This window comes from Pteropus alecto, unplaced genomic scaffold (assembly GCF_000325575.1).
Source record: "Pteropus alecto unplaced genomic scaffold, ASM32557v1 scaffold205, whole genome shotgun sequence".
In the NCBI taxonomy this organism is placed as follows: domain Eukaryota; kingdom Metazoa; phylum Chordata; class Mammalia; order Chiroptera; family Pteropodidae; genus Pteropus; species Pteropus alecto.
The window spans coordinates 142,953-155,128 of record NW_006436672.1 but is presented as its reverse complement, the minus strand read 5'-3'; the positions used below and the strand labels follow the sequence as shown (position 1 = coordinate 155,128).

The 12,176-nt window shown below is 38.7% G+C and overlaps 1 protein-coding gene across 7 annotated transcripts in view; it reads left to right on the top strand.

The window, feature by feature from the left end:
- PLEKHA1 (pleckstrin homology domain containing A1) overlaps nucleotides 1-8,731 on the top strand; it is a 38,978-nt gene extending 30,247 nt beyond the window's left edge. Inside the window, exons 10-12 of one of the 7 annotated variants that reach the window (XM_006913499.3) lie at nucleotides 1,457-1,546; nucleotides 2,847-2,887; nucleotides 4,164-8,731. In XM_006913499.3, coding sequence (XP_006913561.1) covers nucleotides 1,457-1,546; nucleotides 2,847-2,887; nucleotides 4,164-4,362 — 330 coding nt within the window. In that variant the 3' untranslated portion in view covers nucleotides 4,363-8,731. Of the gene's footprint in view, nucleotides 1-1,456; nucleotides 1,547-2,811; nucleotides 2,917-4,148 lie in introns of all 7 variants that reach the window. The other 6 variants (XM_025047955.1, XM_015590649.2, XM_015590648.2 and 3 more) reach the window with 6 other exon arrangements.
- The last annotated feature ends 3,445 nt before the right edge of the window (nucleotides 8,732-12,176 follow it).

The following is a 12,176-nucleotide window of genomic DNA, read 5'->3' as shown; positions in this document are numbered from 1 at the left end:
CTTCATTGCTGAGTTAGTCGACTAGAAACGTGCAGCATTTGGAGGAAGTGCTACTTTACCTTAGATGCCAAGTGCATACTTCCAACTTGGATTAGTTTTGCACGTGCTTTGGAATTTTAATTATGTCATTTTTTGGTAACTTTCTAAAAGGGGGGGCCTTAAATACCCGCAATAAAAGTAGACAGTAGATCTCATAGTGTCACTAAAAGTAGATAGGCATTCTGTATTTAAATTTAAAATACACTTTTTACTTACTACATTAGTTAAATTTGAAGTTTTTAGAAGAACATTTTGTTTTATGAAACTTACATATACTTACGCAGAAAATTTAGAAAATACAGGAAAATAGGAAGAAAAGGGTGGTTTATAAAACACAGAATTCCACCGTCAGGCAGCTGTTCTTATTTTTTTACTGCCTTTCTTAAGGTTTATATTTTTATAACAAGTGGTCATATGAAGTATGATGTTATATTTTACTTGTTTAATAAATTATGGTCATTTTTCTACAGCATTAAAAATTCTCAGGAAACCTTTTGGAATTACATTCGTGCTCTGTCATGTGAATGTTCCACAGTTAAACTGTTTCTCTACTGCTTTGTTGCTGATCATTGATTTACATAGTTTTCATGCATTTACTATGATAAATAACATGGTGATGAACATTTTTGTGTGTAAAGTTGCCTTAATTTCTTCTTTAGGATGAGGTTCTAGATCAAGAATAACTATTAGAGCACAAAACTTTCGAACCTCTTTATTTTGCCAAATGAGTTTCTAGACTTGCACCGAATGAAAGTGTACTTTTTACCTTTGCCTACTTCGAGTTTTTCCTTTGAAAAAGTATTGGTTAATATTGTTGGTTTAAAAATATTACCTTAAATCTTTAAAATTTTTGAACTTCTAGAATCTAGAAGTAAAGGCCAATATCTCTCTACCCCTCTTAGGGCCTAATTTAACTGGATTGAAGTCATAGTAAGGTTTTTAATTCACATTGGAAGCCAAGATCCTGTCAAGAAATATGTCTTTTAGGGTTATGGCACTGCTAGAAATTATTTCTAGAAAAATAATATATAAAATGATGTCAAAATGGTTTTTTACTATATACAATTATATATTCTTGCAGCAACTACAGACAATATAGCAGTTAATATCGAAAAAGCAAAACGAGCGCTCTGACTTCTTCCTCGCCTCGTTTTCCCTACGGAAGTGTTCATGTTGACACGTTTTGATGTGTCTGGTCTGCAAATGTTAAGTGCCCAACTTACGTCTCTGTGTAATAATTTACCCAGCAAAGCCTGGTTTAAAGAAGTGATTTATAAATTTTTTTGGAAACCATTGATTGCCTTAGAATGATTTTGTCGTCGACACTATTAATTACCAAAATGCATACATTGGATTTACGGCCACAGGAGCCGATCTTGAGGGAAAGTGGACTGAACGAGCCCTCTCTGTCCCGTAGGCCGACAGCCCTGAAGAGATGCACAGCTGGATTAAGGCGGTGTCCGGTGCCATCGTCGCGCAGCGGGGGCCTGGCCGCTCGGCGTCTTCTGTATGTTTCCTGCTCTCTGGGGTGACACGCTCGGGTTCCTCCATCCTGTCCAGTTATTTTCCTTTCTGTCCCCCTAATCCTTCTGGTTTCTTTCTGTATTGAGATTTATTTGCATGGTGACTTTCATACCAATTGGACTTGCAAAATATAATGCATTTCTAATATGGTGCTTCCTTGTAGTGTTATGTATACATAACTTTCTGTGCATTGTATTGTCTTAAATGCACAAGCAGGGCAACTAAGGAATGAACATCTCCTTCCTTTGTTTTAGGAGTTCTTACTGGTCAGTAAGTCTAGATCTGGCATAACTTGACCAATTAATTCTTAGTATTGGACGTGGCCCAGTCGTGTAAGGCACCTTTAGTGAACCCTTCATTTTCTTCTTTACTTTTTGTAATTTCAGTTAACTTTTTTTTTCCTGTTTTTGTTTTGGGTTTCATCTATCTATCTATCTATCTATCTATCTATCTATCTATGCATGCTCAGTAATGTCATAAGACCATTGAGCAGCTGGAATCTTAAGTACAATTTGGTGCTGCTCAGTCAGTATTTTCCATTTCATGTTTCATTCTCATTTTCTCATAGGTTAATTTAAAAGGTTGCTTCCCCTTCCACAATCCTAATTATCTTTGCGATAGTAGAATAATAAAATTGAAACAGCTAAACATTCTCAGAAGTAGTAAGAAAAATATTTTTAATATATAATTTATCATGTTCAAGAACATCATAGGAATAAGATTTGCCTTTAAGATACTTTGGTCAGTGGTCTGATGTGAAAATACAGATTCTACTAAGGAATGAAAAATATTTTAAGTGTCTTGAAATGTAGCACTTTGGTCTGCAGAATGTAATATGATATGTAGCACGATAGCCTTTGTTATCCGGATTCGTTGTAAAAGCTAGAATTCTGCACTTTTAGTCTTTTCCTGGTAGTGATATTATCTTTTCATAGTCTCTTGCTATTAATAACTACAAATCAGTATATACAAATCCACCTTTCTCATTTCTTAATTCATTCTCTTTATAACCTCTTTTTGGAATGTCTCAGAAGCTGCTTCCTTGGGTGTTAATTTGGTAACTGCCTGTGTCTTCTGTGACCCTTTCAGCAGTCAAGTATGAGACTCTCTGCAAAAACGACGTCTGTTGGGAAGAGGAAGAGTCGTAGAAGGGCGTTTGTGTTCTGTGCTTTGTGGTGGGGGCGAACTAGACTGTCTAGCTGTGACTGTCAGCAGAACTTTCTCTTTTCCTCCCTCTCCCCAGTACAGGTTGACTCTAATCTTAGCTTTGCACTGTGTTCCAGATGCGGCAGGCCAGAAGGCTGTCGAACCCTTGTATACAGAGGTATACATCAAGGACGGGGAATGCAGCACGTATGTGGGCTCTCACGCAAACGTGCCTTCTCACACTACTCACAGCTCATCCTAGAAAGTTGAGTTCACTGAACTGCCTTTTGCAGTCACCGTAACTGACTTTGTCAACACTAACGCAAACTGTGTCACTACCGTCATCAGGTTGGAGATGCATTTAGGAAAAAAAAGATAAATAATGAAAAAATAGAACTTTACTAATCGAAAAAGTCATATTAAGTTATCTTCTAAAATTAATTCACCTAATTGCCATAGGCATTTCAATTTTTATATCTTATGTATTTTGAAAAATTTTTTATACTCTACCACTTGAAATGTGCCTTTGTTCTAATGGGCGCAAACTCATGCATTGGATAAATTCGCCATTACTGTAGTTTGCATGGCATTTTAAATCTCAGGTGAAATTTAGCCATCTCATAGGAATCTACCGTGTTAGTAATTTATAGCACTTTGTTTTCAAAGCCACTGGTATCATAAATGAACACGATATACTAGGAACTGTGTGGCGATGTACTCAGAATGGTCATATTTAAGGATATCTTCAGATTTGATATCATTAGAATTATATTGAAATTAATATTCACATCTGTTGATTTCGCCAGTTACAAATGATTAAATACGTACCCTGTTACGTTTAAAATCTTAAGCCATATGAATGTATGACATATTCAAAACTAAATAAATGCAATTAAAAAGCAAAAAAAAAGACTAATAAGTGAGTTGCAGTGAAATTCAGGGAAGCAAAAACTGTCAGACTGCCAGATAAAATAGTCGTTTTGAAAGATGTCGAATTCTGCTTATTAAATATGGCCTTTCATTTTTATATTCTACATTTCATTTTTTATCTTTCTAAAATACGTGAGATAATTTCTACGGCTGATTGAAAAAAAACTTAAATAAAACAATAAAGCTGGTAGGCCCCCTTTTTATTTTTAACACACTTCATTTGCAATTGGACCACTGTATTCCATTTTAGGCTGACCGAATCTTCAGTGTCAAAGCTGCCAAATTTGGCTTTGGTGACAGAACTGGTTTCTTAGTGGAAATGTTGGCCGTCATCGCTCTAAACTCACTCCTAAAAATGCATCGCTTTGGGAGAGAACTTGCACATGTCTGCTGCATGGCTCATGCTTCTGCTCTGTTCGTGTGTGTGTGCGTGTGGTTTGTTTTTCAGAGAGTAAAGTCTCACACTGAGTTACTAACCTGGGCCTTTGTGACCGACTCTGTCTGACCAGCACTCCCCTTTGCAGGAGCATCCCAGCTGCGCAGAACCCAGGCACGCCTTGCGCCCCGCCGCCGCCGCCTCGCATTCCACAGCCTCTCGCAGCCACTCTCTGGTCTCAAGCTTTACCGTGGAGAAGCGAGGATTTTACGAATCTCTTGCCAAGGTCAAGCCAGGGAACTTCAAGGTCCAGACTGTCTCTCCAAGAGAACCAGCTTCCAAAGTGACTGAACAAGCTCTGCTAAAACCTCAAAGTAAAAACGGCCCTCAGGAAAAAGATTGCGACCACGTGGACTTGGATGACGCCACCCTTCCAGTCAGCGATGTGTAAGGTGGAAGCACGCGGAGCCCGATCTGCCTCTCACCCCCTCGGTTTCCTTTCATGAGGCTTCTAGCCAAAGATGGTAAAGGGCAAAATGGTTTTCAGTGCGCATATCATACTGCCTCTTAGATGTACTCTATAAGCTGGTAAACCAAGAATCTGGAGTGGCCAAACTACATGTAATCTCTTTTTAAAATAAGGAAAGAAAGAGAAAAACCTAAGTGTCTCATTATCAACTGTCTGAAGTTTCGTGTGTTCTCATTTGGGTGATGAAAATGTGTGCGTGATATTCTTTCCTAGTGATTTTGACAATTTAAATGTTTAACAACTTAAAACATTAAAAATGTTTATTGTTTTGGTCCTTTTTAAAATGCTACTATGATTTCCTATTAGATGTTGATATTTACACATTCTTTCTGGTTAATATTATTGAATGAAATATTACCAGACTAAGATATCTAAAGTCATGATGTCTGTGGTGCTGTAAAATTTATACGACAATGTGGACTGTTTTGACATGATTTTTGATGCCCTGGGTCTCAAGATGAGTGATAAGTTTTGCATAGAGGATGTTATTGGACTGTCAGTGAGGCTCGTGAGTTGTACTCTGGTGGAGAGAAGGGGAAAATTAGATTTTAAACAGCTGTATCTTGGATGTTCGTTTGAAAAAGCTTGAATAGGACTTGAAGCACTCATTGCTTTATTCACTGAAAATGATTTAGGATGAAATTTCTGGGAGATCTGATTTTCTTATCAAAGTTTTGTACATAGTTCTTATTTCTATATTTGGATCAGTGAAAGACCTCAAGTTTATATGTAAAGACATACTACCCTGGGTCATGCTGTTGTGGCCTCTACTTTTTGTCACCAACAACCTTTATGCAAGTGCCTGTGTTTTCCATCTTGTTAACGTGCTCAAAAGTCCTGTGTGATTGGCTTTAAACATCGAAATCAAATTAAGTTTCAGTAGCATAGTTTAATACGTTAAATAAGAAAACATTTTATGTTAGAGATACCAGAGCGCTGGTGTTCTACTACCTGTGCAATATATGTATTTTAAAACACAAATTTGAGTATACATTAATCACGGGGATGTCATAAATATAAGCACCCTTCTAAAAAAATCCTTAGGTCGAGGTGTTGAATAATCGACCGTTTGAGCAAGTGCCATTTTTGCGGTTCAGTCTTAAACATTTGCTTTAAGAATATAGTCTTGAATTTCACATGCTGCTATTTTATTTTTTTTTTTATTTTTTTTTATTTTACCATTTTACAGTACTGTTTTGTTTTAAATTCACACATGTCATGTTTCTCCTTTTCATTTTCTAAGACGACTTCATGTCTGGAGAGAGATTTCCTGCTGTAGAGGTGGAATCAGAGGTGACTGTCTTTTATACTAGAATCATAGCATCCGTTTCAAAACTCAGCTGCATAATGATGCACCACTCAACTTTTTTTATTCATAAGCTAATATTTTTTAAACATTTAGGTTTTTTGTTTTTTGCAGCTACATTTGAAAATGATGAGTGAAAAAGTTTTAAGTGATTGTCACTTTTTATCCATTGTAATGGCTCTGTCGAAAGTTCTTTTTTCATGGCACACTTACTAAGAGATCGTGTGTAGACAGTTTGTGATATTCAGGAGCCGAATGCTGTTTTCTTTGGTACAGCTTCCACAATGCATGTTTATTTTAGCATATTTTGGTATTGGTAATTTGATATATTTCATAGAGGCCAAATACTAGCTCTATTTTGGGACTTTTTATGGAACTGCCCTTGTATTCGGTAGCATAGGAAAGTGTTCTTGTGATTGTTGGGGTCTCCTAATATTTATCTCAATACTTTTATAATTCTATGAAAATTATTTAATTATTTTAAAACTTATACTTTTCTTGTAAATATGTCACATCCGAATTGTCCAAAAATTACTTCGAATACCTTAATATTTGCTGCATTTTTTTTCTGTACAGATAACGTCTTTCAGAATGGGAATGTATGTGTGCTTCCCAGTGTTTACTTTTATGTCTATTATCTTTATACATCAAACTGGTTGAACACTGTAATGACTTGAGAATAAACCGTTCAAATTAATTCTAACTTACTTCTCATTTGGTCGGTTCTGCCTCTGTGTGAACAAATAGAACTAGTACAAAATGTGTTAGGTTAATTGACCTGAATTTATATAAGTAAGGACAGACTATTTAGTAACATTCGAAAGGCATAGTTCGATATGTTATCGCACAGAGAAAAACGAATCTTTTGAGGGGAAAAAAAGCTTGCTTATTTTGCTTAAGTAAAACAGTCTCAAAAGCAAAATTAAAGGTGTTGGCTTCAGAGCATCGTCCGAATCATCCGGGCCGTTTGCAGTGCTTGTTTATTGGTTAGACTGGACGTGACGTGAGGAAGGCGGAGTGTAGAAGGTGTTTTCATCCTCAGGTGGGCTGCTGACGTGCGCTCATGAAGAACTCCCCGTCACGCGTTAGAGGCTTCCTCTTGCAAACCCGCTATTATTAACGAATAGTTTGTGTCTGCTATGTATCCAGCATCTAATAATAATGGAATCGGATAAAGGACTTCTGTCTTGGTAATTTTTATTAACTGGTACAACGTCATTTTCTTCCTCTGACGAGTATTTTAAATGTTTTATTTTTTTAAAAATGAGAACGTTCTAAACTTCGTTGCTTTCACAAAAGAAATCCCTCCCTCGGCTTGCCTTTTACTTCTAGTTGCAGAATTTTCCTTCAGTGATGCTCAGACTTTTATCAGTTGGTGAAGCAGGAAGTATTTGTATAAAAAGCACCATGATATCACAGCTTAATACCAGATTTGGTGAGAATCTTCTTAGTCTTTAGAAGGGTTTGCCAGTCTACATAGGACGTAAGGAAAAATATAGATGAGTTTGTATTTTGTATTTGCAACCTAGCATGTTACACACAGCCCCCAAAATTGTTATTTTTAATGACTTTTGAAAATTATATATTTTCCGAACTTAAGACATGTATTGCAATTACTGCTGAATTTGGGTTAGCATTTAATTTGGATTGCTAAAATCCTAGCGTTCCATTATTATGACATTGAAAGTGAATAGTGCCTTACTATGTACGGTATAGTCATGTAGTAATAGCGCCACCTTCTGGTTATGTCTTTGCAAAATTTAAAGCAATTTGGAGTCTTTCACTTTATTTCATTCATCATAGAAAATTAGAGAAGATATTGCCTGGGATTGTTTTGAAATATAAAATTTAAGTCAAACTTTGCAAATAACTTCTTTCAACTATTTTTTGGAGATAATTTATAGATTCATATGTAGTTGTAAGAAAAATAGAGTTCTTATATACCCCTCATTCAGTTCTCAATGATAACATTGAAAAAAACCATAGTAAAATATAACCTGGATATTGACATCGAGTCAAGATACAGAACAATTCCATCACAAGGGCCCCTCATCGTTGCCCTTATAGTAACATCTACCTCTCATTCTACAGTTTTAGAAACAAACTTAGTCACTTGCCCAAAATCGCATTAGGTTCGTAACCCAGTCTTTTTGTTATCAAAGTTTGGGTTCTTAACCATTATGGTATTACTGCCTCAGTAGAAGCCTTGAAAAGTCCTCTTTGTTTATGTTGTACTATCTCTACATTTTTAATGAGTTGAATTTTCATTGAATCTGTTGTCAACATTTTCTAGAACCATATTTCAAGTGATAGATTTAAATTTAATAATTGAGAATAGTAGTTAAGCATCCTGTTCATAACCTCCCTGAGAGATTTTTTTTTAAATTCTGACATTTGACATTATATAAATTAATAAGTTTACCAGAATAAGGATTATAAAATATCTTTAGGATGCACAATTCTTGCATTAGAAATAGTTGTAGGGACTGGTTATAGCCACTTGGTGTAGGGCGGGAGTGAGGTGTTTTTCCGTGTAAAGAAGCTTTTGACCTTCTGATGAGGTCTGAGGTCAGATGGATATCGTCAGTGTACAGTAAGCAGCACACAGGAAAGAAGATGACATCACAAGGAATTGGCCCAAAGAAATATAAAGTGCAATATGTGATCAAATCAAGCATGGAAAACTACACACACATCGAGAGACTGAGAAGGTCCACGAATGACGGAGCGTGTAAGAGAAGCATTGTGCTGGAGGGGCCGTTACAAGGTCCCAGAAGAGAAAAAAGTACTATAAGTAAAAACTATGACATGGCAATAAGTGTGTAAATGTTGATTTGGAATTTGAAAGGTCCAAATTGGTAATTAAAGATTTAGATTGTTACTCTTAAGGTTCACTGCCTCTTTCTTTCAAACTCTGGGACTTAACACCAGTCAGACTGGTTTTCTTTAGCTGTGTCTGTGCGTGTCTGTGTGTCGGGGGTGGCATACGGATGGGTGGGAAACGCGGGAGACTTCCCATGATTTAGGAAGCAGCACACTAAAGCCCGTTTCTGCCTGGCTTTGGTACCCACATGACGCGAACTCGGTCTCTTCCCCTTATCTACTGATAGTAGAACCTTATCTACTATTATTTCCATATAGGGTCTTCGATTCCAGTGACATCTGTCCCTTTGTGACTTTCACATACACCATGCTCCTTGTCTTGGTTCGTGCTGTCACGTCCTCACTCCTTTTTCGAAGGTGGAAGATTTCCCAGTGGGTTAGCTTTGGCAAGTGAGAGGAAGCGTGGCGTTGAGGATGACGGCAAGTCTTTTGGCCTGGACAACTCGAGGGGCAGAGAGGCCATGAACCGAGGAGCCAGACCCTGCAGGTCGGGCAGGGTTCGAGGGGAAAGATTGTGATTGCAGTATCGGATGGTTTGAGATCACTTACACATCCAAGGAGAAACATGAGGAAGGCAGTTAGACATACACATTTGAAACAGAGAGAAATCTTTACTAGAGAGAATGTGGGAGTCTTCAACATATTAGAGGCTATTTAGAGCCAGGAGACTGGATTAGAGAGGTGAAGAAAAGCGGACCACGGAATGAACCACAGTGACAATGAGAGCTCTGGAAGAGGAGCTGGCGACAGAATGGGAAGGTGTGGTTGCTGAGTCTATAGGACGTCAGGAGTGCGGTGTCTTGGAAGCCAAGTGAAGAAAATGAATCGAGGAGGAGGGGGGTGATCAGATGCATCACACACTGCTGATGGGTCAAGGAAGGGCAGACTGAGAAAGACCACTGGGTTTGGCACTGTGGAGGTCATTGGTCATCTTAATAGCAGTTTTGGTGGAACGATGTGGGTAATAGAACTATTTTTAAGGAGTTTTGCTGCAATGGGAGCGGAGAAATGAGACAGTTGCTAGTAGCCAAAGCGGAGTCAAGATTTTGTTGTTTCAAAATAGAAGAAGCAGTGGCATCTGGTGATGGGATGACCAAATGGCGAAAGGGCCAACGGCGTAGGAGACGGAGAATTGTTGGAGCCAAGTCCCTGGGCGGGGGGCGGGGCGAGATGCGATGGAGTCTACGGCGCGAGTGTGGGGCTCGGCTTTACGCGAGGGCACGGATGTTTGTCTGCCATGGGAGGGCACAGTGCGTGGCTGCCCCACTGGTTAAGTGGGTACCTGGCGGGGGAGCAAGTCTGCAAGGCTGATTGCCTTCATCTCCGCAGATTAGGAAACAGAATCCTCAACTGTGAGTGGGTTGGGAAAGGAGGTGTCCGAGGTTTGTTGAGAAGAGTAGAAGGTGTAGAAATGTGTAGGAGGGTGGGGAGGAAATGGACTGGAGAAATGCAGGGCAGCCCTGAGGGCTCCATTGAGCTCTGTGGTCATGAATTAACAGTTTTCAATAACATCACTGTCACATTTGTCACATTCCCGACTTTAACGAAAAGACCTTTAGTGGTTCCCATTAAGCATGATGCTGACTTTTGGGCTGAGAGAGAAATATTTTATCAGGTTAAAGTATTCAACTTCATATTTTATTGAGCGGTGCTTTTTTTTTTTTTTAATGAAAAATTGGTAGCTGAATTTTGTCAGATATCTTCAATATCTATGGAAATAATCTTTTTCCCTACTTAGGTCAGTTAATTTGGTGAATAATGTTATTCCATTCTCTAATGGATTGCTATTAATAATCCATTTAACTATTTAATTATGATCTTTCTAGAATAAATACCAAATGGTTAGGATGTATTATTTTTTAGATATGTTGCTTGTTCTGTTTGCTCTTATTTGGGATTTTTGCATAAATATAAGTGATATTGGCCTGAGTTTTGGGGAGGGGGTGCGGTTCTGGTCTTTGTAGATTTTATGGTATTATAGTAGCTTTACAGAACTTGGAAGATTTTTTTTTTTCTTTTAAGCTGTTCTTAAAAGAACAGCTTAAAAAGAATTGGAATTATACTCTAAGGAATTGGTAGACTTTCCCCTATAATGCCCCCTGGACCTCTTGAGGGGCGCATCTGACAAGTTCCTCATTTCCTCTATGAAATTTGATGTGCTTAGCTTTTCTATCTTTTCTGGAATCAGTTTTAATAATTTATATTATTAGAAAATTATACACTCTAAGTTTTCAAATGTATTTGCATGGAACTGAGCAAAATAGTAAAAATGCACCTTGTCTGCAACTCCGATTATGCGAATGAATGTGAAGACCATTTATATGACAAGTTGTGATATCATCTGGTTTTTGCCTGGCACCAACATGGTTCCAAACACAAACATGAACCCCGGAGTTAAAGTGGCAGTATTCAGGTATAGGGAGGCTATTTAAATCTTATGAGTCTTTTACCAATTAAAATTCAAGTGTGCGATGTGTAATTTCTCATTGCCCACGATCCCTGAAGGACACGTCTGGGCTTCCCATCTGAGAAACACTCTCCTTACGAACCGTGTTTAAACTCCTCAGCTGAGAGTCCAGGCCCTTCCGTTCCCGCTCTCACGCGATGCTGCTTGTACGTCCCACACGCAGGTGCACACGAACCCGTCTTTGTTTCCTGGTGGTCTTACCTCCCGTCATCCTCGCTCTTCTGTCCACATGCCACTTTCTGGGTCATCTTTGCCCTTTAATTCCATCTGTCCTTCAGTTCTCACTAAGATGCAGTTTTCTCCTTGAGGCGTTAGAATTGCTTTCTTATCTTCCCCACAACACAAGCCACGATGACCCCAAAGATGCCGATTCCTTCTCTCTTCCCGCGCCAACATTCCATTCAGTTAATTGGAACTAGAATTCAATTTAAGCTTTTGCTTTTAAACCTAAATCACTTTTCTCTCTCTACTGCAGTAAAAGCCAATGACTTCAAAATTTGGAAGAGGTTAGAAAATGGGAACAGGCCAGATCTAGCTCTTTGCTGATTTAGATTTGCCGAAAAGAAGTAAATTAAAACAAGAAGCAAAATTCAAACATCCCAGTAGTCGTGGTCACTGTGAAAGTTTCAGCAGTTGCTCACAGCTGCGGGGGCCTCCCTGGCTCCCATGACACTCGTGCACGGTCCATGTTCCATTGAATTTCAGGTGGCTCAGCGTCACCCAATGGCTCAGGGTCACCCAGTGACTCCTCTCCACCTGCAGTGAGAAAAATTGAACGAATCCTGAGAGCAGTGACTCAGTTGGTTCCAGCACCAACGCATCAACATCACGGGAGAACTTGCTAGAAATGCAAATTACGGGCCCCTCCCAGGGCTACTGAATCAGAGTCTCTGAGGACAGGGCCAGCGGGTCTGTTTTAATAAGCCCTCCAGGTGACTGATGCCCTTTAAAGTTTGAGGCCCGCTGCCCGAAGGCA